The 26,799-nt window shown below is 44.1% G+C and overlaps 1 protein-coding gene across 1 annotated transcript in view; it reads left to right on the forward strand.

Moving 5' to 3' along the window:
• The window catches only part of COX16 (cytochrome c oxidase assembly factor COX16), a 70,224-nt gene that overhangs the window by 18,330 nt on the left and 25,095 nt on the right, over window positions 1–26,799 (forward strand). Inside the window, exon 3 of the mRNA XM_075282918.1 lies at window positions 8,371–8,439. Coding sequence (XP_075139019.1) covers window positions 8,371–8,439 — 69 coding nt within the window. The remainder of the gene's footprint in view (window positions 1–8,370; window positions 8,440–26,799) is intronic.

The following is a 26,799-nucleotide window of genomic DNA, read 5'->3' on the forward strand; positions in this document are numbered from 1 at the left end:
CAGTGGTCATTAACATCCTTGCTTTTCGCTTTTGTAAGGTTCACGGTATATCATTCATACGTTCTGCTAAAACATGTTACTTTGAAAAATGTTCACTGTCAGATCCCAAACTGCTTCACCAAAACTGGCCGGCAAATGACTTCACTAAAAGATCTGATGTATTCATGGGAAGTGTAACTATACAGAGAAATGTGGAGCCATAGCAGAGAAGACAGACTGATATTATTTATATCAATGACGCTGCAGATATTGGGGAAGAAGAGCGGATTGGTACAGCATACAGTCCTTATGGTTATGTGACATAAAGGAAAAATCCTATTGAAATGTACACACAATGTATGGAATATCCGCGCCTGTCCGGTATAGGAAACCACCAAGGAGTTTCCATGTATAGAAGCTGCTAGTTAAGTGCATTTCTACAAGTTGCAGAACTCTAAAGTGATTTTTAGTATTATATATTATTTAAAAGGGGATCCTGCAGGTCCAGTGGCCAGATGCCCACCGACCATGATTTCATCCCGCATACAGTGGATACATTAAAAAAAAAAAAAGTGTTACCTAATTGTGCCCAGACAGGTGTCAAGAGGAAACTCTGTTGGCATAAATCGACCTGTTATAGCCTTTGGATATTTTCCTGGCATATGTATCAAACATGCACCAGATACTTCTAGCTAACATAGTCTTGTTTTGGAAATGCAGCTTTTTTTGTTGCAGATTTTGCTGAAGTTTTTTGAGCCATAGCCAGGAGTGCATGTAGCATAAGGGAGAAGTATAAGAGTGTCTTATATATTTCCCATTCCTTTTGTAGCCTTTTTTGACTTTGTCTCAAAAAGCCGCAGCAAAATCTGCCACAGAAAAAGCTGCGTTTCCGCAACATGGGGCCTCAGCCATAGGCTCTGTTCACATTTTCATTGGAGGCGCCGTGAGACGTTCATGTTTGGCAGAGGAAATAGCACAATATGCTGCGGTATTCGTCCTGGCAAATTGATGGACACTAGGATAGATACTTGTTAGAGCAGTGATGGCGTACCTATGACTTGTGTCAAAGGTGATATGCCAAGACATTTTGGGTGACGCACATTGTCCGAACCAAGTGGTAACTGCATGGGTGCACCTTCCATGGGGCGACCTGAGGTGATGGCCTCATGGAATAAACTAGGGGGTGGCATTTTTTTTAATCGGTCGCTACTTATTGACGATTATTTTTACTCACCTGTCCATGCTCCTGTGCTGGCCGCCCTCCGCTACCTCCTATAGGTGGTGCTATACTTATATCACGATGTTAAAGATTGTTCTTCAACGTTGGCTACAGCGCACGCTCGACGTGGCAGCAAATGGCAGCCAGGACAGGAGCATAGACAGGCGAGGTGATGAGGTGTAGAAAAAGGGATGTCAGATACTGTTTGGTGGGCCATAAAAAGATGTGACATAGCAATTGAGTTAAGTCTTTGTACAAATTTTGACACCCCAAGCTCAAAAGGTAAGCCATGACTGTGTTAGACCCCTGATAAGTCAGTGGGGCCTGTCAGGAGCGTCTGATAGCTGTCATAGTTCATCCTGTGATTCTGTTTTTCCCATTCTTTTGGCTCCTCTGAAGTAAAAATCAAAGTAAGTGTGAACATGGCCTTAATGGTGTTTTTTTTTTTCTATTACCATTGTCCCGTTTTTTTCTAGTGACTTGTCAGCCTCCGATAACTCTCCACACTAGCCATTAATACAATGCTTAAGCCTTTGATGAAGCCGGATGTTTAATCTGGAAACTCCATTTGATGTAATGAAATCATCTTGTGCTTTGTTTCTATATGGGATTGTAAAACCCATAATTGGATCACAGTTGGCGTTCTGTGCTGCCAAACAGTGATTTAGGTCACATCTAAAACAACAAAATTGAATAGGAAGAGAATTTAAGAGGATGGTGGAGGGGGAGATGATCCACGGGGAAGGTATATGAGTGTACGCTCGCGGGGTGCAATGATCCTTTATGACTTTTCAAGTCCTAATCTTTCTCCCAGCAGAAGTTTCCCACTCTTACGACATCTATCAGTTCAGCTAATGAACATTAAACAGAGACCATCTGGCAATTGAAATATGTTCAATTTTGCAAATATTTAATTTCCTGAATTGCAGCATTTACGCATTATGGCGGCTAGTAATAGTGGCATCCGTTCATTCAAGATTTCACTAAACCATTGTGAAAGAAAACAATGCAACTGTTATTTAAAGGGTAACTTTGGGTAAAGGCTGTAAATTTAGATTGTGTCCAGGATTTGGCGCGTCCATTAACAGACTGAAGGCTCCACCAGGCCACAATGGCACGTGGCAATGGAATGGACTTAACATAAGCCGAACCTTAAGGGTGTTCCCTCTACTGGATATCGCCTGTTTCCTAGGAGTCTTATAAGCTATTTTGCTTGGTTGCCTCTATGGTAGCCAACTATTGGACCACCAACGATCTCTGTAATGTGACCAGTCAGTGTGGCCTGCTTCTGGGAGCCTCAGTCTAACTAGATCTATATGTACTATGACCTGATTGGGCCTGTATACCTGCATTGTAGCCAGAGTGTATATAAGTATGCTTTATACATACACGAGACCCTCAACAGCTGTATCTAGGTGTGGGGATATACTGTAATCTGGATGGTTGTAGGGAATGGGATGTGGGGTACCAGCCCTTCATTGTCTTGAGGATGGTGGTGGTGATGGTGGTTGCTACTGCTTTGTGGTTTTTTGCTGTTTCTGTTTCTATATGTCTAGGGAAAAAAAAACTTTAGTAAATGTATCAGCTGTCAGCTGACCAGTGGCTGTATATATAAGGTAGAGACGTATGATATCTTATTCATGGTGATGTCACTAGACCGCACTGTATAACTGATCTTGCATTTTATTGTATATACTCAATAAAAAAAAAAAAAAAACTTGCATCATGTATAAAACATGTATAACTGAAATCTATCATCTCGCACAGATGTTATCACAACGGTCTCTGTGGGGTGCAGTCTTACATGTGGTCATGCCAATCCCCCTAGAAAGAGAGCTTCTGTATGCTCTATTATAGTGGCGCCCCATGTTGGAAAAGAGTTTTATTATAGTCTTATATAAGGACAGGACTAGAAAGAGACAAACAGAAAAAAATTGTATCAGGAATAAAGGGTGGCACTTATCTTATTGGCTGCTTGTTTCCCCAAAATGGTGCAAGGTTTCAATTGGACCGCACTTTATTTACTTATCAACCGAAGACAGGGGTCTTCCATCCAGGGTTGAAACACATTGAGGGTAAACTGGCACAGATTGCTGAATTTTTGGCATGCTGCCCTTTTTGTGCCAAGGATGCGCCACATTATTCTTTTTGCACCCTGCTCGAGACTATGGTTGGCTGGAGCAGGAGACTATGGTTGGCTGGAGCAGGAACGTCTTGGGGCGGCTCGGACAGGGACGCCTCAGCCTGACAAATTTACTGTAACTCACACTAGAATACTGCTGTGAGTTATATCTGAAATTTATGCTATTTCCTACATGGCATGGATTTCATTTCTGCCATACGGGACCTCCTGTGGTGTGTGTGAATTATTAAGAGGCTGGAGCATCTGGCGCATTGTACGTCTTATATTATAATAAATATTTCCATACGAATCCTAACTTATCCCATGAGCAGCCACGAAGAGATAAGTGGCGCCTCCTTTTCTGGCTCTATTTAATGGCTTCTTAGGGACCTACAGGAGGGCTCCCGATGCCAGCAGTATCCACAGCTTGCATACTCTCAATGATAAGAGTTGTGCCTATTGGTAGCACCACCTAACAAGGTGCCATTGGTTTTTACATATTTTTTTCCATTTACAAAGCATCCATGTCTTCTCTCCCTTCTATTTTTTCTAAAGTGATTGGGTTCCCGTTGATGGGAAACAGCGAGACCTTTTATCAGCTTGGTAAGAGAGGACGACGCCGTGGCTTGTACCCATTAGAATAAAACTGGGCTGAATGTGAGCAAAAAGCACAGTGTCTTTTATACATAAATGAGGGACACATATAAATAATGTAGCTAAGTAGTCACCTGAAGGAGAAAAACAAGCGAGAATCCGTTTTTCTGTGATAGGTAAATGGGAATATATTGATGATAGTTGCTTGGAGATGTCTCACATGAAACCAATTTTAATTTGCAGCCCAGCATGAGTCTGTAATAAGCGTGGCGGGTTAGATGCTTTCTATAACCGTATTTCATTTTCTTTCAGCCCTTCCCCTGATTTTACCTTGTTGTTTGGAGCGCCAGGCTGCCAGATCGCCTTGTCATTTAGTAATGTGCATAGTGCAGTGACATCGCTCCTTTTCAGCAGCCTCTGAATGATGATGTACATCTAAACAAGTGTGCGTGGATTAGTCGATCTGTGCCCATCAGATAATGATGTGAGTTTGGGAGGCCTTTTCTTGTTCTCTCTTGACCTCTGCATCCCTTACAGAATTAGACTGCCAGACAGTAATCTAATCTATGGCAGTACACAAGTGGAAGTGGTCAGAGTACACCTGCCTCCGATAGATGTGGCCGATATTCACTTTTATGATAAGAAAAAGATGTATGGTAAGAGATAATACCTGCTCAATGAAGAGTCCTTTCTTACTATTAGGGTCTCTGGGCACAAAGCTGATTACATTATGTCCGACTACTGGTCCTACAACATTAAAGTAGTGTATTATGGAGGTTATCCAGTTGGCTTGTGAATGACAAATCTAGCAATAAAGCCATACGTGCCATCATTTGGCAGTAGATGTCCTGGAGATTTTCAGGTGACTTCATGCCCTTATTGCCCTGGTCTTTGTTTTTTGTTTTTTTAATTCTATGCCCCTTTTTGTAATGGGGAAATGTAGAGTTCTGGCTACACCCTTATTTCAGTATGGGACTGGCACATAATGCATCCATGTCATCTGATGCAGTAGTATTCTGCCAAGCTTGGGAGATTTGCCCGCTCTTCTAGGACTCCAGACGGTCAAAGTTCTTTATTGGCAGCTTTGCAGATGTGTTGGGCACGGTTGGCATAGTTGCCTTGTGACGGGCCAATCTAGCAGGTAGCTATAAATCTATACTGGCCAATATTTGGGAGTTGATATCTGGCAAATGGTGTGCGGACATTTTTAGGTAAGGCCACATCCTTATTGCCGTGATCATGTCCCCCTTTTTTTTCTTTTTTGTGCATGTGGTGCCCCTTTTAGTGCTTTAGGAAAGCAGTGTGATAATTACACCACTTTTTAGGATGTCACTATCACATAAAGTGCCCATGTCACATGTAAAATGAAAGAGAGCCTAGTGAGTCTAAGGGTGCGTTCACACGGAGTAACGTGCCGTGTGACCTGGCATATATACGCTGTGTGATATTTTGAGCGCCGTATACGCTCCCATCCGCAAAATCATGGCCGCAAAATAACACGACGTATAGGAGACTAACTCCCAATGAAATCAATGGGAGCGTATACGGCGCTCAAAATCTCACACGGCGTATACGTGCCAGGTCACGCGGCACGTTACTCCGTGTGAATGCACCCTAAGAGTCTAAGAACATTCTGATTGGGACGGTAACTTTGCCCCCTATTCATGGCGCTGGGAAAGGCCCGCATGGTGGGACTATTAAAGGATTATCTTATCCCAGGAGTTGGACACTCGCAGGTCTAGTATTGACGGCCTGACCTTAGGATAGGCCTTCAATATTAGAAAATGGATAACCCCTTGAAGAAGCAATATTGCATATTTGTTAATTGTCTTGAATTTGGTGGAACAGTCCCAAATTTTTAGAAGCAATTCTGGCAGGTTTCAGGTAGGCCCCAAAAATGGCGTGTAGCTTATGACCGCACCCATCATACCCATGCCAAACTCTTGTCCACGTTATTGGCAGGTACTTTTGTTTGCACAACCCCATTTATTGATGTATACTTTTCTATGTTTTAGTGCATTACAAGCCAAATCTGTTGTGTAGGAAACTTTCATCTGTCGGATTGTGTTTCTGTCTTTTTGGCTGCAGCATAATGATTCCTCACACTCCGCTGGATAATTTTTACGCAGATCTATTTAGTAGGAACTCAGCTGATCGGAATGGCTGGAGCGCACAGATGATTATCTCGGAAATTAGAAAAAATATTGCATGAAAAGGAGCTTGGATTTTATTCCTCTCATTTGTTATAAAACCCCTACAATTAACATGTATAACTCATTTGGTGATAAATTCTGTTAACAAATTATTCTTGTGCTATTATGGCTCTGCTAATGTAAGGTGTAAAAACAGACTGATCTAATGCAATTTAATAGGCGAGCGCTTGGCAGTTATCCATAAATATGGATCTTGTGTAATATTCGGCGTATATTAATTACATTACCGGTATAAATACACATATTGTTTCATGGCAGCCTGTGAGGATTGTGAACGTGTCCAAGGACTCACGACGGGTGTGGGGAAAAAGATTTAGGAAAGATTAAAGAATAAATCCTCTATTATTGGGCCTTCAAGACTATATACAAGGTCTAACCATTTTAGTGACTTTAAACCTCTTCCATTTTAGTTTGAGATTGGTCAAGAGGGTCCGGTTGAAATAATAGGGTGTGGCTTAGTTTCCTATTCTGCATAGGGCAGTGAGTTGAAGGATTTAGCTGGTCATACACATAAGGTAAAAAGTTGGCTTTGATGAGAGATCAATGGTATCACTTGTATGAATTATCCCACCATTAACATCTCCACTAGATTGTTTGATCAAATTTCCAGCATGACAGGCCACTTTGGCCAACTTTTATCCTACGTATATGGACAGCTTATGTCTGACTGGTAATATGAAAATAAGAAAGAGTGGTAGAATGGCTTATGGGGGTTTCCAGGATTATTAAATGATGACCCATTTCTTGGATAGGTCATCAATTACAGATTGATAGGAGGTCTGGCTATTGGATCCATACAGATCTGTAATTGATAAAGTCCAATCAACTTGATTGAAGAGGTTGCAACATTTTGACGAGTACAACCACAGGGCCATACATTTGTACACTTGCTGTGCATGGTATTGCAGCTCAGCCCGTTCACTTATATGGGACTGAGCAGTGATCAGGCCATGTAACCAATGAATGTGATGTCACAAAACACTAAGAAGCGACAACTAAGGAGAGGTCATGAATTTTGAGCTCTTGTAAAATCCTTTTAAAAACAATTGAAAAGTCATCCACCCCTCAGAACCCCCAAGCCCTTCCTTTCTAGTTGTTTCTGGCTGCATCTTGCCCATCACTGGCTGAGTCGAGTCACCGCTCTGCAGCTAGTGATTTGAGTGGTCACATTTCTGTGTTGATAAAGGCCATCCAATACAGAGACTGAGAAACGGTGTAATGAAAGTAATTAAATAAAGCCATTCTAAACATTTTAACAAAACAAATAAACAAAAAATATCATTGGATAGCATGTAGGAATAGCCTTAAGAAAGGCTATTCTTCTCCTACCTTTAGATGTCTTTGCGCCATCGTTTGGTACAAAACGGGTTTTTTCGGTATGCAAATGAGTTCTCTCGCAGCACTGCAGGTGGTCCCCAGTGTTCAAACAGCACTAGGGGCGTCCCCAATGCTGCGAGAGAACTCTCCAGCGCCGCCTCCATCTTCTTCTGGAATGCCCTCTCCCTGTGTCTTCTTCCGTCCTGGGTTTCAATCTTCTAGGCCTTGGGCAGAGCTGACTGCACATGCCTGGGCCGCAAGAAAATGGCCGCTTACACAATAAACTGGTGTAAACAGCCATTTTCTTGTGGCCAGGGCACGCGCACTCGTCTCTGCCCGAGGCCTAGAAGATTGAAACCCAGGATGGAAGAAGACACAGGGAAAGGCCATTCCAGAAGAAGACAGAGGTGTTGCTGGAGAGTTCTCTCGCAGCATTGGGGACGCCCCCAGTGCTGCAAGAGGACTCATTTGCATACCGAAGAAAACCTGGATTTCTACCGAACGGCGGTGCGAAGAAGACATCTAAAGGTAGGAGAAGAATAGCCTTTCTTAAGGCTATTCCTACGTGTTATCGAGAAAAAAAAAAGGTATCCAATGATGGGATCCTTTTAAGGACCCTGTTGCAGCGATATGTCACATAGCTAAAGTTTTTTTTTTGTAATTACATTCACATTTTGGGGTTATTTTATATTGGACCTTTGAGGCCTTGTTGTATTAAGGGCCAGCTAATATGTCAGAACCCATGGCCACTGGAGGATTCTTGGGTACCGGTTTGTTTTATTGGTATTTGGAGTATTTTTTTTCTCCTATAGCTTGTAATTTTGTCTGTAAGCAATGCTGTGTCTATGTGGGATTATGGGAAGGTCCATGTGGTCTTTCTGTCCTCTTCTATGTCTCCTTCAATTACATTTCTGTTTAATTTGCAGGTGGACCCCTCTGTAGTGGGGAAGATCAAAAATAAAGAGCGAGAGGTTAGCCTGGAATCTGAGTACGAGGTATGTTCCACTAGCAATTTACCAAATTTTTTTTTTTTTCACCAGGGAAATCGCCCGACTATTTAGCTCCTCAAACCACAGAGTTGGGTGTGTTACAGACATAACCAAAATTAGCACTTTCTATCTATAGGAACTGACTGCTCTGCAACTTTATTTCTTCTTTACCACATCATCTGGTCTATAATCTAGGATGAAATATAGATGAAAAAACACCAGATTTTTTAACCACTTGCATGTGTACTTTTATATAACTTCCATTTATTTTATTTGACATGTAACATTTCATATACCGGTAAATGTATTATACGTATACAACGATGGACACACAAAAAATATTCCATGTCCTGTTATAGTCTATTTTCCCAGTCTCTCACAGCCTAGAGCCAGTTGTGTAGACAGCCGTTCATCTATAGTATTAGGGTAGGTTAATTTTTTTTTTTATTTAATTTTTTTATTAAATTAAGCAGTCTTTGTAATTGGAGCTTTTTTTTAATGTGATCTATGTGTTTTTTTTTTTAATTATTATTTTATGTTGCACACAACTATTTTTTCCGCCTCCCATTGATTTAGATAGGATTTCCCGTGCTGATTCTGCCTGAAGAGGGGACAGGTTGTTTCACCTAGCTGAAAATATAACAAATGTATTATTATTTTTATTTATTAAAATCAGATGATCAGAAATAAATCACTTTTTTCTGTTTTCATTTTCTGACTATATTTTTATTTATTTATTTTTTTAATTGTATTTTACAATAAATAAGTTATATAATTACAATATTGTATTTTCTACATGTTATTGTGGGCCGCCAGCTTGCCCGTGTATCTCATCTGCCATCACATAGCTGTATTAATATTCATTCTCATACGACTGATATTCTGATGGTGATGCTTAATATTTATCCGTTTTCAAGAATTCCTCCATACACTCAAATGGCAGCTCCTCGGGTTCAAAACGGCCATGAAAAATGGCCATTTTTCGCAAGTGTTTTCACCTTGTATCCTTTGTGATATACTGTACAACATAGTCATGGCCAAGGGCAGCAACAGGCTGGATCCAAAATCCCTTTTGTAGACTTGCTCTGTGCAGGTAGGAGTAGCGAATAAGCTGTGACATCATCTATTGTCAGTGATGGACGTAATGGTGGGTCAGTGGTCTATTGAGGTATTACCTATTATAAACCTGTCCATGATGTAAATGAGGTGACTGCTGCAAAGAAAACCCATACTTTAAATAAAAAAATCAATAATGATGTGGAAAAATTTAAAAAAGAAAAAAGAAAAAAAAGAAAAAAGAAAAACTTGTTTCTTAAAATAAGTACTTTTCTGGTGATACGTTCCCTTTAAAATCAGAGGCAAATACGCAGTGTGAACAAACCCCAATATTGCTTTTTGACAGGGTGTATCCTTCAGAGGCTGCCTTCTATCACAATTCCCTCTGGCCTATAGGATAAGCTGTATGTTCATTATTGCCCTGTGTCAGCAATAAGAAACTCTGCAAGTATACAGTAGATGCCGGACTGACGCATAGGGTGCACAGAAATGTCACTGATTTATACAGCTCAGGCATAAAACAACTGGTCGGGTGCTAGTTATATATGTGAACCCACCATAACTGGGAGTCCTAGAGAGGAAATAATATTGACACTGAATGTCCCATATGGTGAAGGGTTAACACGGCAGAGTTATTGCTGCCACTACTTCATGAGCTTTTTATGTGGGTGAATCTTCACCGAGCATTGTGTTCCACAGCTTATATAAGTATACATTTTTAATTTTCTCTGCACTTCACTCCCACCGGGTATAATAGACATTTCCTACATATCTGGGTCGTGGTACATGATTATGCTATTCCACAGAGTAAAGTGGGGCAATCTCCAGTGCAATTGTGCCTTATGGTTATTTCTGGCAACTTTTAATGCCAAGTCATGTTTATTTCAACGGGCATATTTGCTTAATTTTTTTTTTATAGTTACCCATATGCAACTAATACTGTATAGTCAGAAACCCCTTTTAAAGGGAACATGTCGGGTGAATTTTGCACACTAGACCCAGCACCCTAAATATGCTTATAGTATGCCTGTCAGTGCTGGGGTGTTAAGAATTAAAAAAATAAATCTTACCAGGAGGAGCAACAGGAGCACTGGAGTGGGCAAAGGAACGATTTTTGTATAGTGTCTCAAATTCACATGACAGGTTCCCATTTAAGGTTTACATACTGTGAGAAGGTGACAGGCAGAGTGCTGGAGTCCCAGTATATCTTCCCCAGGTTTCTGACCTATGTGTGGTCCAGTGCGGGTTTTGAGGATGCCTCAGCCCAGGTGTGGGTCATAGGCCCGTTACTGGGTCATAAAAGCCTGCAGAGCCTGCACTTCAGGGCAGGTCCTGGGATCAAGAGGAGGCCCCTGAGTCTGTCCTGAGAGACTGGTGAGACCTAAGTCTGGTATTTGTTTATTCATGTGGCTGGTAGTAAGCCACACATATAGTTAGCCTTATACTGTTTATTTAGAGCTCGGACGAGCAGGCATTGTTTGACGTTTTGCCTGAAATTAAGGCTACAGTCCTATGGAAAAGTTTGGGCACCCCTATTAATCTTAATTAGAGATGAGCGAACACTAAAATGTTCGAGGTTCGAAATTCGATTCGAACAGCCGCTCAATGTTCGTGTGTTCGAACGGGTTTCGAACCCCATTATAGTCTATGGGGAACAGATACTCGTTAAGGGGGAAACCCAAATCCGTGTCTGGAGGGTCACCAAGTCCACTATGACACCCCAGGAAATGATGCCAACACCTCTGGAATGACACTGGGACAGCAGGGGAAGCATGCCTGGGGGCATCTAACACACCAAAGACCCTCTATTACCCCAACATCACTGCCTAACAACTACACACTTTCCACATTCAAAAAAACCTCTATCAAAGTGGGAAAATACCTGGAAACCTTCTTTACTCCCCAAATGGATGGACACAAACCCCAATTTAAGCTCAACAAACAGTAACAACCACCCCTTTAAATCACGTTCCCCATGACAACCACAAATGGAATAGGCAATGGGAATTCCAAAAGCCCTCACCCTTAACTGTCATTTTGAGTGTGTGTGTGTGTGTGTGTGTGTGTGTGTGTGTGTGATGTGGTAAGACCTTCCAAAATTCACTTTTCTAGCCCTTAACATGAGCCCTTCCAAACAAAGTTACATGACCTTAAGCTGAGCTACCAGCAGAGATTGAGGCCCTTGGCATGAGTAGAGCCTTGCACCAGCAGTGTTTTTGGCACTTAGGGTGAGTTGAGCCTTGTACCAGCGTGTGTCCCTTAACATCAGGCGGGCCCTAAGTTCTGCGCTTTGCACAAAAGTTCCACATTAACTAGGCTGAATGGTACAAAGATTAGTAGGCCCGAGAACCAGGAACAGGTCTTGCAATGGCTGTCGGATAACGCTTAAAGCACATTGTCCACCAGCCAGTCAGCCTCTACCTCCTCTTACCCAACAGTCTTGTCCTCCTTCCACCCAAAATTCCCAATCTTCTCAGAACAATAACCCCAACTGTCCCTGCTCCCCAGAGCTGTTCTCCCTTCCTTTGACTGTACCGAAACCTGCCCCTCCATTTCGCGATTCCACGGACCTAACAGACGAGTATCTGTGTCCAGATGCTCAAACACTAGAGTCTCCTCCATTCCATCTCCGGTCGATTTGGTGGCGGATGACCAGCAACCCACCCTCATCGACGACGATGAGACGCAGTTGCTGTCAGGGCAGCCAGTTGACATGCGCATTGTGCAGGAGGAGGAGGCGAGACAGGAGTTGGAAGAGGAGGTGGTGGACGACGAGGACACCGACCCCACCTGGACAAGGCAGATGTCAAGCTGGGAAAGTAGTGTGGATGTTGAGGCAGGTGCAGCACCAAAAAGGGTAGCTAGAGGCAGAGACATGTCCAGAGGCAGAGGTCAGCTGCTTTGCCGAAGCCAGGCCAGACCCGGAATGTCCGAAGATGTTCCCTTTTGTACCCAGCCCAGAAAAACTCCCCCATCGAGGGCACGTTTCTTGAAGGTGTAGAGTTTTTTCAAGGAATGCGCCGAGGACAGATATAGTGTCGTCTACACAATTTGCCTCTCGAAATCGAGTAGGGGCCCTGAGAAGAGCAACCTGTCCACCACTTCAATGCACCGTCATTTGGAATCCAAGCAATGGAATCAGTGGCAGGCAGCAACGGCAGGACAAACGTCGCCCGCCGTTCATGCCACTGCCTCTGCTCACAGTGCTGGCGATGCACTCCAGAGGACGAGCCAGGACATCACTTCATCTGCCTCCGCCACTTTGTTGACTTCTCCCTCATCCTCCCCTGTTTCTGTCTTATCTCCTTCTCCTGCACCATCAAAGGCACCATCAGGCGCTTCTTTACAACAACCCACCATCTCTCAGACATTGGAGCGCCGGCAGAAATACACCGCTAACCACCCACCCACGCAAGCCTAGAACGCCAACATCGCTAAACTGCTGGCCCAGGAGAGGTTGGCGTTCCGGCTTGTTGAAACTCCCGCCTTCCCGGACCTGATGGCAACTGTGGCACCTCACTATGCCGTCCCTAGCCGTCTCAACTTCTCCCGGTGTGGCGTCCCCGCCTTGCATCAGCACGTGTCACTCAACATCAGGTGGGCCCTTAGTTCCGCGCTTTGCTGCAAGGTCCACTTGACCACCGACACTTGGACAAGCGCCTGTGGTCAGGGATGCTGCAGTGCTTATCTTTAATGACAGGCAGGGTGAATGTGGTGGAGTCTGTTCCCCGGGTGCAAACTGGGGTGGCCTATCTCCTCTCCCAGGCCAAAATTCATGGCAGGAGTAGACTGAAACCCTACGACGCTGCAACCTCCACCACAGCTACTAGCGGCAAACGCTAAAACACTGGTGTGGGGAGACGTCAGCAGGCGGTGCTGAAGCTCATCAGCTTGGGGGACAGACAGCACAGTGCCTCCGAGGTCAGGGATGCCATCCTGGCTGAGATGGCATTTTTTTTTCCCTGCTACACCTGGGGCCTGGCATTTTTACGCCTGTGATAATGGCTGGAACCTGGTAGCGGCTCTGGAGCTTGCCAGCCTCCAACACGTTCCATGTTTGGCCCACGTCTAACCTAGTGGTGCAAAGTTTTTTAAAAACATACCCAAATGTACCGAAGCTACTGTTGAAAATGCGGCGCTTGTGCGCCCACTTTTGCAAGTGCACAGGAGTCGCTGCTAGCCTAAAAACACTCTAGCAAGGCCTACATCTGTCCAAACACAGGCTGTTGTCCGTCATTCACACACGCTGAAACCCTACAATACCATATCTTGAGCAGGGTGTGTGAGCTGCACAGACCTTTGATGGAGTTCCATCTACAAAACCCAAGGGTTCCTCAAAGTCAGCAACCAAAGTTTCTGCACCATGAGTTTCCAGGGGTGGCAGAGTTATGGCTAGGGGAAGAGGCATGGATAGGGATGATGTCTAGGGGCAAAAGCAGTGTGGATGTGGAGGCAAGCTAAGCAGGAAAAACTGGGGGTACAAGCTAAGGCATGGACTGGGGTGATGTCTAGGGGCAAAAGCAGTGTGGATGTGGAGGCAAGCTAAGCAGGAAAAACTGGGGATACAAGCTAAGGCATGGACTGGGGTGATGTCTAGGGGCAAAAGCAGTGTGGATGTGGAGGCAAGCTAAGCAGGAAAAACTGGGGGTACAAGCTAAGGCATGGACTGGGGTGATGTCTAGGGGCAAAAGCAGTGTGGATGTGGAGGCAAGCTAAGCAGGAAAAACTGGGGGTACAAGCTAAGGCATGGACTGGGGTGATGTCTAGGGGCAAAAGCAGTGTGGATGTGGAGGCAAGCTAAGCAGGAAAAACTGGGGGTACAAGCTAAGGCATGGACTGGGGTGATGTCTAGGGGCAAAAGCAGTGTGGATGTGGAGGCAAGCAAAGCAGGGAAAATGGTGGCTAGAGGCAAAGGGATGTCCATAGGCAGCAAGGGCAAAGATGCAAAACTCTCCCGTTTCAAGAATTTTCCTGACTTGTTTCCCCACAAAACATTCCTGGGAGGAGGGCTGAAACACCACCCTCCTCCTCCTCCGCTGTTAGATTGACCCCAGCTACGAGCTGAAAACGCTGCAACACTGGTGTGGGGAGACGTCAGCAGGCTGGGCTGAAGCTCATCAGCTTGGGAGACGGACAGCACACTGCCTCTGAGGTCAGGGATGCCATCCTGGATGAGATGGCAATTTGTTTATCCCCGCTGCCCCTGGGGCCAGGTTTTTTAGCTTGTTGGAGGGCTCTGGAGCTTGCCAGCCTCCAACACGTTCCATGCCTGGCCCACATGTTCAATGTAGTGGTGCAATGATTTTTAAAAACATACCCCAAATTAGCTGAGCTAAGGGTGAAAGTGCGGCACTTGGACACCCACTTTCCCAAGTCTACAGTACCTGGAGCTAGCCGCAATACACTCCAGCAAGGCCTACATCTGCCTGAAGCACCTACTGTTGTGCGAGGTCACCACACGCTCTAACCCTAGATACCGTATGTTCAGCAGGGTGTGTGAGCAGCAGAGACCTTTGATGGAGTACCAGCTACAAAACCCAAGGGTTCCTCAGAGTCAGCTCCCTCACTTTCTGCACCATGAGTTTCCATGGGTGGCAGACTTATGGCTAGAGGCACAGGCATGGATAGGGGTGATGTGTAGGGGCAAAAGCAGTGTGGATGTGGAGGCAAGCTAAGCAGCAAAAACTGGGGGTACAAGCAGCCGGTGACATCATCACTGACAAGCACAGCTGTCTGTCAGCTGACAGGCTGACTTTCACCAAAATGAACAGACAATGGATAGACTCATCATATACATGTCAGTTACATGACAAATTTAGTGCAATTTGCAAGTCCAAGATGGTTTGGAGATCTGCGGAGAGGAATCTCACCACCTCTTGCGGGTGCCATCATTTGGAAGGCAAGCCCTGGGCTCAGTGGGTGAGAGCAAGCGCAGGATAATCGTCGTTTGGCCTGGCGGCCACTGCCTCTTCCACTGTTGACAGGGCTGGCGCTGCAGTCCAGACCAGGAGCCAGGACACCTCCACATCTGCCTCTGACACTTTGGGGAGTTCACCCTTATCCTCACCTTTTCCTGCCATTTCTCCTTTTGCCCGCGCCATCATGCGCCTCTTCCCAGCAACTCCCCATCTCCCAAGCCTTTCATTTCATGCTAAAGTACAGCGCAACCCACCCACATGCCCAAGGCTTCAACGGCCTCATCTCAAGAAATCTGGCCCAGGAGATGTTGGAATCCCGGCTGGGGGACACTCTGCCCTTTTTGGGCAGAGTGTCTACTGCGCCACCGCACTGTGCCGTCCACACCAGCACTTTCCCCCAAACATGAGGCGGTCCCTAAATTCAGCGCTTAGCCCTAAAGTTCCATGTGACCAGTTACGAATGGACAAGTGCATGCGGACAGGGACGCTACCTTTCAATTTGGGCACAGTGGTTGAATGTAGTTGAGGCGTGGACCGGGTCGCAAAATGTGGTGGCCTGACTTGTCTCCCCACACAACATTCCTGGGAGGAGGGCTGAAACACCACCCTCCTCCGCTGTTAAATTGACCCCAGCTACGAGCTGGAAACGCTGCAACACTGGTGTGGGGAGACGTCAGCGGGCCGTGCTGAAGCTCATCAGCTTGGGGGCCAGACAGCACACTGCCTACAAAGTGAGTCATGCCATCCTCGATGAGACGGCAATGTGGTTTTTGCCACTGCACCTGGGCCCAGGCATGTTGTCATGTGTGATAATGGCCGTAACCTGGGATTGGCTCTGTAGCTTGGCAGCCTGCAACATATTCCATGCCTGGGCCACGTTTTTAACTCATTGCTGCTAATCTTTTGAAAAAGGTACCCCAATGTTCCTGAACTACTGGTGAAAGTGTGGCGCTTGTGCGGATAGTTTTTAAAGTGTATAGTTGCCGCTGCTAGCCTCTATGCACTCCTACAACGCCTGTACCTGCTGGAACAACGGCTGTTGTGCGACGTCTCCACACTGCTGGCACTAAACATATCATGTGTTGAGCAGAGTGTGTGAGCAGCACAGACCTTTGATGTAGTTCCAACTCCAAAACCCTCGGGTTCGTCAAAGTCAACTCCCTCAGTTGCTCAACCATGAGTGGCCATGGGTGGCAGACTTATGTGAAATCCCATCCCATCCATTGCACTGGACACGAAACATTAGCATGCGCTCAGCACAACTTCGGATATGGCAGATGCGTTAAGCAGGGTGCAGGGTACAACACAGACCAGGCCCGAGCACCAGGAACAGGTGTTAGAAATACTGCAGCATCTGCCATTTCCTTCCAATTTTGGGGTTTTGGACCCGCCACCGACTTGTCTGGACCTAAGTGGGGATCATGAGACACAGTTGCCATCAAGGCAAGCTGTGGTCATGTGCGGTTTGCAGTAAGGGGGCAGTGCGCAATTGGAAGAGGAGTTGGTGGATGACGAGGCCACCGACCCCACATGGACAGGGGTGATGTCTAGGGGCTAAAGCAGTGTAGATGTAGAGGGAAGCTAAATCAACAAAAAACCTGGGTAGAAGCAAAGGCATAAACTGGGGTGATGTTTAGGGGTGAAAGCAGAGTAGATGTGGAGGGAAGCTAAGCAGCAAAAACAGTGGGTAGAAGCAAAGGCATGCAAAACTCTACCCTGTTGGAAGACTTATTCCTAGGTCTGGAACACGTTAATGGCCCCCCTGGACAAATTACTGCCACTCAGGGGCCTAGTGTCACCAGGAGGGACAAGTATAGGCGCATGTTGTGGGAATACCTGGCCGACACCAGCTCTGTCCTCTCCGATCCCTCTGTGCTCTACAGCCTAAACTTATTTTCTCATCTTTTTTTCTGAACTGCACATCTCTTGCCTGCTTCCTTTGGGATCTTAGAAATGGTGGTCCACTTCCACAGATGGTAACTTCAATAGACAGTGTAACGGGAGTAGCTGAGGGATCGCTGTCTTAACCACTTTTTGGCACAAAATTAACTTCCAAAGCCAAATATGGTGCAAGTATATGATGCAAGGACACCTACACACCTATCTCTGACACATTGGGGAGTTCACCCTCATGCGCCCTTTTGGCCTGCACCATCATGCGCCTCTTCCCAGCCACTCCACATTTCCCAAGCTTTTCATTGCAGGCAGAAGTACAATACAACCCACCCCCATGCCCAAGCCTGTAACAGCCTCATCGATAAACTGCTGGCCCTGGAGATGTTGGTGTTTGTTTATGCTTCTGGAGACCCAGGCCTTCCGTCAGCAGATGGCAGCTGGGGCACCTCCCTATGCTGGGCCTAGCCGTTACTACTTCTCTTGGTGTGCTGTCTCTGCCTTGCGCCTGCATGTGTCCCATAACATCAGTCGGGCCCAGAGCTCTGCGCTTTGCTGCAAGGTCCACTTGACCACCGACACATGGACAAGCGCCTGTGGTCAGGGATGCTGCAGTGCTTATCTTTAATGACAGGCAGGGTGAATGTGGTGGAGTCCGTTCCCCGGGTGCAAACTGGGGTGGCCTATCTCCTCTCCCAGGCCAAAATTCATGGCAGGAGTAGACTGAAACCCTACGAAGCTGCAACCTCCACCCCAGCTACTAGCGGAAAACACTGTAACACTGGCATGGGGAGATGTCAGTAGGCCGTGCTGAAACTGATCAGCTTGGGGGACAGACAGCACAGTGCCTCCGAGGTCAGGGATGCCATCCTGGCTGAGATGGCATTTTTTTTTCCCTGCTACACCTGGGGCCTGGCATTTTTGCGCCTGTGATAATGGCTGGAACCTGGTAGCAGATCTGGAGCTTGCCAGACTCAAACACGGTCCACGCATGGCCCACGTTTTCCAACTTGTTGGTGCCATGTTTCTTTGAAACCTACACCATTGTGCCTGATATACAGGTCAAAGTGGGGCCATTTTCGTAAGTGAGAACTAGCCTCTGCTAGGCAGAAAACATTCAGAGCACACTCCTCTCATCTTCGCACCGTTGGCTGGCGGAGGAAGACGAGGGGGTTGGAGTGGCATCTGATGTCCCTATCCCACACGAGGCTAGAGGGTGCACTTCAGTGCATCCCATTGCTTCACCACAAATGGTGTGAAGGGGAGTGGAAAATGGAGGAAATGGAGAGTGACCCTTACAGTTGGGGCCAGCAAAGGCATGCCAAGTAACACACTGGCACACATGGCTGACTTCATCTTGGGTTGCTTTTCAACACATATTTCACATCATGAAGAACAAATAATACTGGATTTTTTCAAGCCTCGAACCCCGGTCTAGGTCTAATGTCTGTTCCTTTCTTATATTAGGGGAGAGGGAAAAAAAATTACTTCAGTGATACGTTTAGCGTACATAGACTGACTATTAATGTGTATCCCACTTAGTGTTGTTAGGGTTACACACCGTCACAACCTGGCTAAAGCTTCTATAGCTGTTAATAAAGTCAACATAACTTTACGGTATCCAAAAAGACAGCTGGTACCGACAGAGAGCAAGACAAATGTCACCCAAAGCTGTGAGCTCTGAACACCCACAGTGACTTTGGCGTCATCATCATTATAAGGGAGCGGGTGGTAATAAATAACTTGGCAGTGCCTAAAACCCAAAAAGCTTATACAACTATATTTACATTAAGATACACAAATGAAACTTTTCAGTAGCATGTCATGAGACAAGCTGATAAGCTCTTCCTTTGTGCAGTGCTATTTGAAAGTTAAACGCTGCCTTTATTTTAATTCTGGAGAAGGTGCAGACATTAGATTTAGAACATGTTGTCTTCATTGTCCAAATCCTCTATATAGGTAACGTGTTTTTCGGGCCGAGCTGTCTGGGAACGAGCTGGTGCAGCACTGACAACCTGGGTGAATATGGCAAGAGCCTGAGATGTAGGGTGAATGAATCCCCAAATTATTTGTGGAATTCCCAGTGAGACAATGGCACTGTATACCAGTATTAAAAATTGTGGGTGCACATAACCCCCATATATTCTTTGAATTCCCAGTCAGACAATGGCACTGTATACCAGTATTAAAAATTGTGGGTGCACATAACCCCCATATATTCTTTGAATTCCCAGTGAGACAAAGGAACTGTATAGCAGTATTAAAAATTGTGGGTGCACATAACCCCAATATATTCTTTGAATTCCCAGTCAGACAATGGCACTGTATACCAGTATTAAAAATTGTGGGTGCACATAACCCCCATATATTCTTTGAATTCCCAGTGAGACAAAGGAACTGTATAGCAGTATTAAAAATTGTGGGTGCACGTAACCCCCATATATTCTTTGAATTCCCAGTCAGACAATGGCACTGTATACCAGTAGTAAAAATTGTGGGTGCACATAACCCCAATATATTCTTTGAATTCCCAGTCAGACAATGGCACTGTATACCAGTAGTTAAAATTGTGGGTGCACATAACCCCCATATATTCTTTGAATTCCCAGTGAGACAAAGGAACTGTATAGCAGTATTAAAAATTGTGGGTGCACGTAACCCCCATATATTCTTTGAATTCCCAGTCAGACAATGGCACTGTATACCAGTAGTAAAAATTGTGGGTGCACATAACCCCAATATATTCTTTGAATTCCCAGTCAGACAATGGCACTGTATACCAGTAGTAAAAATTGTGGGTGCACATAACCCCCATATATTCTTTGAATTCCCAGTGAGACAAAGGAACTGTATAGCAGTATTAAAAATTGTGGGTGCACGTAACCCCCATATATTCTTTGAATTCCCAGTCAGACAATGGCACTGTATACCAGTAGTAAAAATTGTGGGTGCACATAACCCCCATATATTCTTTGAATTCCCAGTGAGACAAAGGAACTGTATAGCAGTATTAAAAATTGTGGGTGCACGTAACCCCCATATATTCTTTGAATTCCCAGTCAGACAATGGCACTGTATACCAGTAGTAAAAATTGTGGGTGCACATAACCCCCATATATTCTTTGAATTCCCAGTCAGACAATGGCACTATATACCAGTAGTAAAAATTGTGGGTGCACATAACCCCAATATATTCTTTGAATTCCCAGTCAGACAATGGCACTGTATACCAGTAGTAAAAATTGTGGGTGCACATAACCCCCATATATTCTTTGAATTCCCAGTGAGACAAAGGAACTGTATAGCAGTATTAAAAATTGTGGGTGCACGTAACCCCCATATATTCTTTGAATTCCCAGTCAGACAATGGCACTGTATACCAGTATTAAAAATTGTGGGTGCACATAACCCCCATATATTCTTTGAATTCCCAGTCAGACAATGGCACTATATACCAGTAGTAAAAATTGTGGGTGCACATAACCCCAATATATTCTTTGAATTCCCAGTCAGACAATGGCACTGTATACCAGTATTAAAAATTGTGGGTGCACATAACCCCCATATATTCTTTGAATTCCCAGTCAGACAATGGCACTATATACCAGTAGTAAAAATTGTGGGTGCACATAACCCCAATATATTCTTTGAATTCCCAGTCAGACAATGGCACTGTATACCAGTAGTAAAAATTGTGGGTGCACATAACCCCCATATATTCTTTGAATTCCCAGTCAGACAATGGCACTGTATACCAGTATTAAAAATTGTGGGTGCACATAACCCCCATATATTCTTTGAATTCCCAGTGAGACAAAGGAACTGTATAGCAGTATTAAAAATTGTGGGTGCACGTAACCCCCATATATTCTTTGAATTCCCAGTCAGACAATGGCACTGTACACCAGTATTAAAAATTGTGAGTGCACATAACCCCCATATATTCTTTGAATTCCCAGTGAGACAATGGAACTGTATAGCAGTAGCAAAAATTGTGGGTGCACGTAACCCCCATATATTCTTTGAATTCCCAGTCAGACAATGGCACTATATACCAGTATTAAAAATTGTGGGTGCACATAACCCCAATATATTCTTTGAATTCCCAGTCAGACAATGGCACTGTATACCAGTATTAAAAATTGTGGGTGCACATAACCCCCATATATTCTTTGAATTCCCAGTCAGACAATGGCACTATATACCAGTAGTAAAAATTGTGGGTGCACATAACCCCAATATATTCTTTGAATTCCCAGTCAGACAATGGCACTGTATACCAGTAGTAAAAATTGTGGGTGCACATAACCCCCATATATTCTTTGAATTCCCAGTCAGACAATGGCACTGTATACCAGTATTAAAAATTGTGGGTGCACATAACCCCCATATATTCTTTGAATTCCCAGTGAGACAAAGGAACTGTATAGCAGTATTAAAAATTGTGGGTGCACGTAACCCCCATATATTCTTTGAATTCCCAGTCAGACAATGGCACTGTATACCAGTATTAAAAATTGTGGGTGCACATAACCCCCATATATTCTTTGAATTCCCAGTGAGACAATGGAACTGTATAGCAGTAGCAAAAATTGTGGGTGCACGTAACCCCCATATATTCTTTGAATTCCCAGTCAGACAATGGCACTATATACCAGTATTAAAAATTGTGGGTGCACATAACCCCAATATATTCTTTGAATTCCCAGTCAGACAATGGCACTGTATACCAGTATTAAAAATTGTGGGTGCACATAACCCCCATATATTCTTTGAATTCCCAGTCAGACAATGGCACTATATACCAGTAGTAAAAATTGTGGGTGCACATAACCCCAATATATTCTTTGAATTCCCAGTCAGACAATGGCACTGTATACCAGTAGTAAAAATTGTGGGTGCACATAACCCCCATATATTCTTTGAATTCCCAGTCAGACAATGGCACTATATACCAGTAGTAAAAATTGTGGGTGCACATAACCCCAATATATTCTTTGAATTCCCAGTCAGACAATGGCACTGTATACCAGTATTAAAAATTGTGGGTGCACATAACCCCCATATATTCTTTGAATTCCCAGTCAGACAATGGCACTGTATACCAGTATTAAAAATTGTGGGTGCACATAACCCCCATATATTCTTTGAATTCCCAGTCAGACAATGGCACTGTATACCAGTATTAAAAATTGTGGGTGCACGTAACCCCCATATATTCTTTGAATTCCCAGTGAGACAAAGGAACTGTATAGCAGTATTAAAAATTGTGGGTGCACGTAACCCCCATATATTCTTTGAATTCCCAGTCAGACAATGGCACTGTATACCAGTAGTAAAAATTGTGGGTGCACATAACCCCCATATATTCTTTGAATTCCCAGTCAGACAATGGCACTATATACCAGTAGTAAAAATTGTGGGTGCACATAACCCCAATATATTCTTTGAATTCCCAGTCAGACAATGGCACTGTATACCAGTAGTAAAAATTGTGGGTGCACATAACCCCCATATATTCTTTGAATTCCCAGTGAGACAAAGGAACTGTATAGCAGTATTAAAAATTGTGGGTGCACGTAACCCCCATATATTCTTTGAATTCCCAGTCAGACAATGGCACTGTATACCAGTATTAAAAATTGTGGGTGCACATAACCCCCATATATTCTTTGAATTCCCAGTCAGACAATGGCACTATATACCAGTAGTAAAAATTGTGGGTGCACATAACCCCAATATATTCTTTGAATTCCCAGTCAGACAATGGCACTGTATACCAGTATTAAAAATTGTGGGTGCACATAACCCCCATATATTCTTTGAATTCCCAGTCAGACAATGGCACTATATACCAGTAGTAAAAATTGTGGGTGCACATAACCCCAATATATTCTTTGAATTCCCAGTCAGACAATGGCACTGTATACCAGTAGTAAAAATTGTGGGTGCACATAACCCCCATATATTCTTTGAATTCCCAGTGAGACAAAGGAACTGTATAGCAGTATTAAAAATTGTGGGTGCACGTAACCCCCATATATTCTTTGAATTCCCAGTCAGACAATGGCACTGTATACCAGTATTAAAAATTGTGGGTGCACATAACCCCCATATATTCTTTGAATTCCCAGTCAGACAATGGCACTATATACCAGTAGTAAAAATTGTGGGTGCACATAACCCCAATATATTCTTTGAATTCCCAGTCAGACAATGGCACTGTATACCAGTATTAAAAATTGTGGGTGCACATAACCCCCATATATTCTTTGAATTCCCAGTCAGACAATGGCACTATATACCAGTAGTAAAAATTGTGGGTGCACATAACCCCAATATATTCTTTGAATTCCCAGTCAGACAATGGCACTGTATACCAGTATTAAAAATTGTGGGTGCACATAACCCCCATATATTCTTTGAATTCCCAGTCAGACAATGGCACTATATACCAGTAGTAAGAATTGTGGGTGCACATAACCCCAATATATTCTTTGAATTCCCAGTCAGACAATGGCACTGTATACCAGTATTAAAAATTGTGGGTGCACATAACCCCCATATATTCTTTGAATTCCCAGTCAGACAATGGCACTGTATACCAGTATTAAAAATTGTGGGTGCACATAACCCCCATATATTCTTTGAATTCCCAGTCAGACAATGGCACTGTATACCAGTATTAAAAATTGTGGGTGCACATAACCCCCATATATTCTTTGAATTCCCAGTGAGACAAAGGAACTGTATAGCAGTATTAAAAATTGTGGGTGCACGTAACCCCCATATATTCTTTGAATTCCCAGTCAGACAATGGCACTGTATACCAGTATTAAAAATTGTGGGTGCACATAACCCCAATATATTCTTTGAATTCCCAGTCAGACAATGGCACTGTATACCAGTATTAAAAATTGTGGGTGCACATAACCCCCATATATTCTTTGAATTCCCAGTGAGACAAAGGAACTGTATAGCAGTATTAAAAATTGTGGGTGCACGTAACCCCCATATATTCTTTGAATTCCCAGTCAGACAATGGCACTGTATACCAGTATTAAAAATTGTGGGTGCACATAACCCCCATATATTCTTTGAATTCCCAGTGAGACAATGGAACTGTATAGCAGTAGCAAAAATTGTGGGTGCACGTAACCCCCATATATTCTTTGAATTCCCAGTCAGACAATGGCACTATATACCAGTATTAAAAATTGTGGGTGCACATAACCCCCATATATTCTTTGAATTCCCAGTGAGACAATGGAATTGTATAGCAGTATTAAAAATTGTGGGTGCACGTAACCCCCATATATTCTTTGAATTCCCAGTCAGACAATGGCACTGTATACCAGTAGTAAAAATTGTGGGTGCACGTAACCCCCATATATTCTTTGAATTCCCAGTCAGACAATGGCACTATATACCAGTATTAAAAATTGTGGGTGCACATAACCCCCATATATTCTTTGAATTCCCAGTCAGACAATGGCACTGTATACCAGTAGTAAAAATTGTGGGTGCACATAACCCCCATATATTCTTTGAATTCCCAGTGAGACAATGGCACTGTATACCAGTAGTAAAAATTGTGGGTGCACGTAACCCCCATATATTCTTTGAATTCCCAGTCAGACAATGGCACTATATACCAGTATTAAAAATTGTGGGTGCACATAACCCCCATATATTCTTTGAATTCCCAGTCAGACAATGGCACTGTATAGCAGTATTAAAAATTGTGGGTGCACGTAACCCCCATATATTCTTTGAATTCCCAGTCAGACAATGGCACTGTATACCAGTATTAAAAATTGTGGGTGCACATAACCCCCATATATTCTTTGAATTCCCAGTGAGACAATGGCACTGTATAGCAGTAGCAAAAATTGTGGGTGCACGTCACCCCAATATATTCTTTGAATTCCCAGTCAGACAATGGCACTATATACCAGTAGCAAAAATTGTGGGTGTATGTAGCCCCAATTCTATTGCTAGGGGACTTGCAGGGTATTTCTGAGGTGAAGGTGGGGGGGCACACCGTTGGAACGGGGATTTGGGGTGTATATATGGGGTATACGGGAATACACTGTCAGTGTGTTCCATTCAGGATCCTGGGAAAGCTGGGTTGCGGCGATTGAGCCCGTCAGTGCCACGTTACACTGACAAGCTTCTCCCTGGAATTGAAGTTATATGTAAGCCCAATATATTCTTTGAATTCCCAGTGAGACAATGGCACTATATGGCAGTAGCAAAAATAGTGGGTGTATATAGCCCCAATCCTATTGCTAGGGGACTTGCAGGGTATTTCTGGGGTGAAGGTGGGGGGGCACACCGTTGGAACGGGTATCGGGGGTATATATCGGGTATACGGGAATACACTGACAGTGTATTCCATTCAGGATCCTGGGAAAGCTGGGTTGCGGCGATTGAGCCCGTCAGTGCCACGTTACACTGACAAGCTTCTCCCTGGAATTTAGCTCTTATAAGAGCTGTTGGTTGTCTTCTCCTTCCTATCCTAGCCTGTCCCTGCCTACCCAGAATCTAACCCCTAGCTAACTGGACGGAAACCTCCGTCCTCGGTGAATTGCAAGCTCAGAATGACGCGAAGCTGGGCGGCGCTGTTCTTTTAAATTAGAGGTCACATGTTTTCGGCAGCCAATGGGTTTTGCCTACTTTTTTCAACGTCACCGGTGTCGTAGTTCCTGTCCCACCTACCCTGTGCTGTTATTGGAGCAAAAAAGGCGCCAGGGAAGGTGGGAGGGGAATCGAGTAATGGCGCACTTTACCACGCGGTGTTCGATTCGATTCGAACATGCCGAACAGCCTAATATCCGATCGAACATGAGTTCGATAGAACACTGTTCGCTCATCTCTAATCTTAATCATTTTTATTTCTAAATATTTTGGTGTTTGCAACAGCCATTTCAGTTTGATATATCTAATAACTGATGGACACAGTAATATTTCAGGATTGAAATGAGGTTTATTGTACTAACAGAAAATGTGCAATATGCATTAAACCAAAATTTGACTGGTGCAAAAGTATGGGCACCTCAACAGAAAAGTGACATTAATATTTAGTAGATCCTCCTTTTGCAAAGATAACAGCCTCTAGTCGCTTCCTGTAGCTTTTAATCAGTTCCTGGATCCTGGATGAAGGTATTTTAGACCATTCCTCTTTACAAAACAATTCAAGTTCAGTTAAGTTTGATGGTGGCCGACCATGGACAGTCCGCTTCAGATCATCCCACAGATGTTCAATGATATTCAGGTCTGGGGACTGGGATGGCCATTCCAGAACATTGTAATTGTTCCTCTGCATGAATTCCTGAGTCGATTTGGAGCGGTGTTTTGGATCATTGTCTTGCTGAAATATCCATCCCCGGGGTAACTTCAACTTCGTCACTGATTCTTGAACATTATTGTGAAGAATCTGCTGATACTGAGTGGAATCCATGCGACCCTCAACTTTAACAAGATTCCCGGTGCCGGC

The sequence above is a fragment of the Leptodactylus fuscus genome, chromosome 7 (assembly GCF_031893055.1).
Source record: "Leptodactylus fuscus isolate aLepFus1 chromosome 7, aLepFus1.hap2, whole genome shotgun sequence".
In the NCBI taxonomy this organism is placed as follows: domain Eukaryota; kingdom Metazoa; phylum Chordata; class Amphibia; order Anura; family Leptodactylidae; genus Leptodactylus; species Leptodactylus fuscus.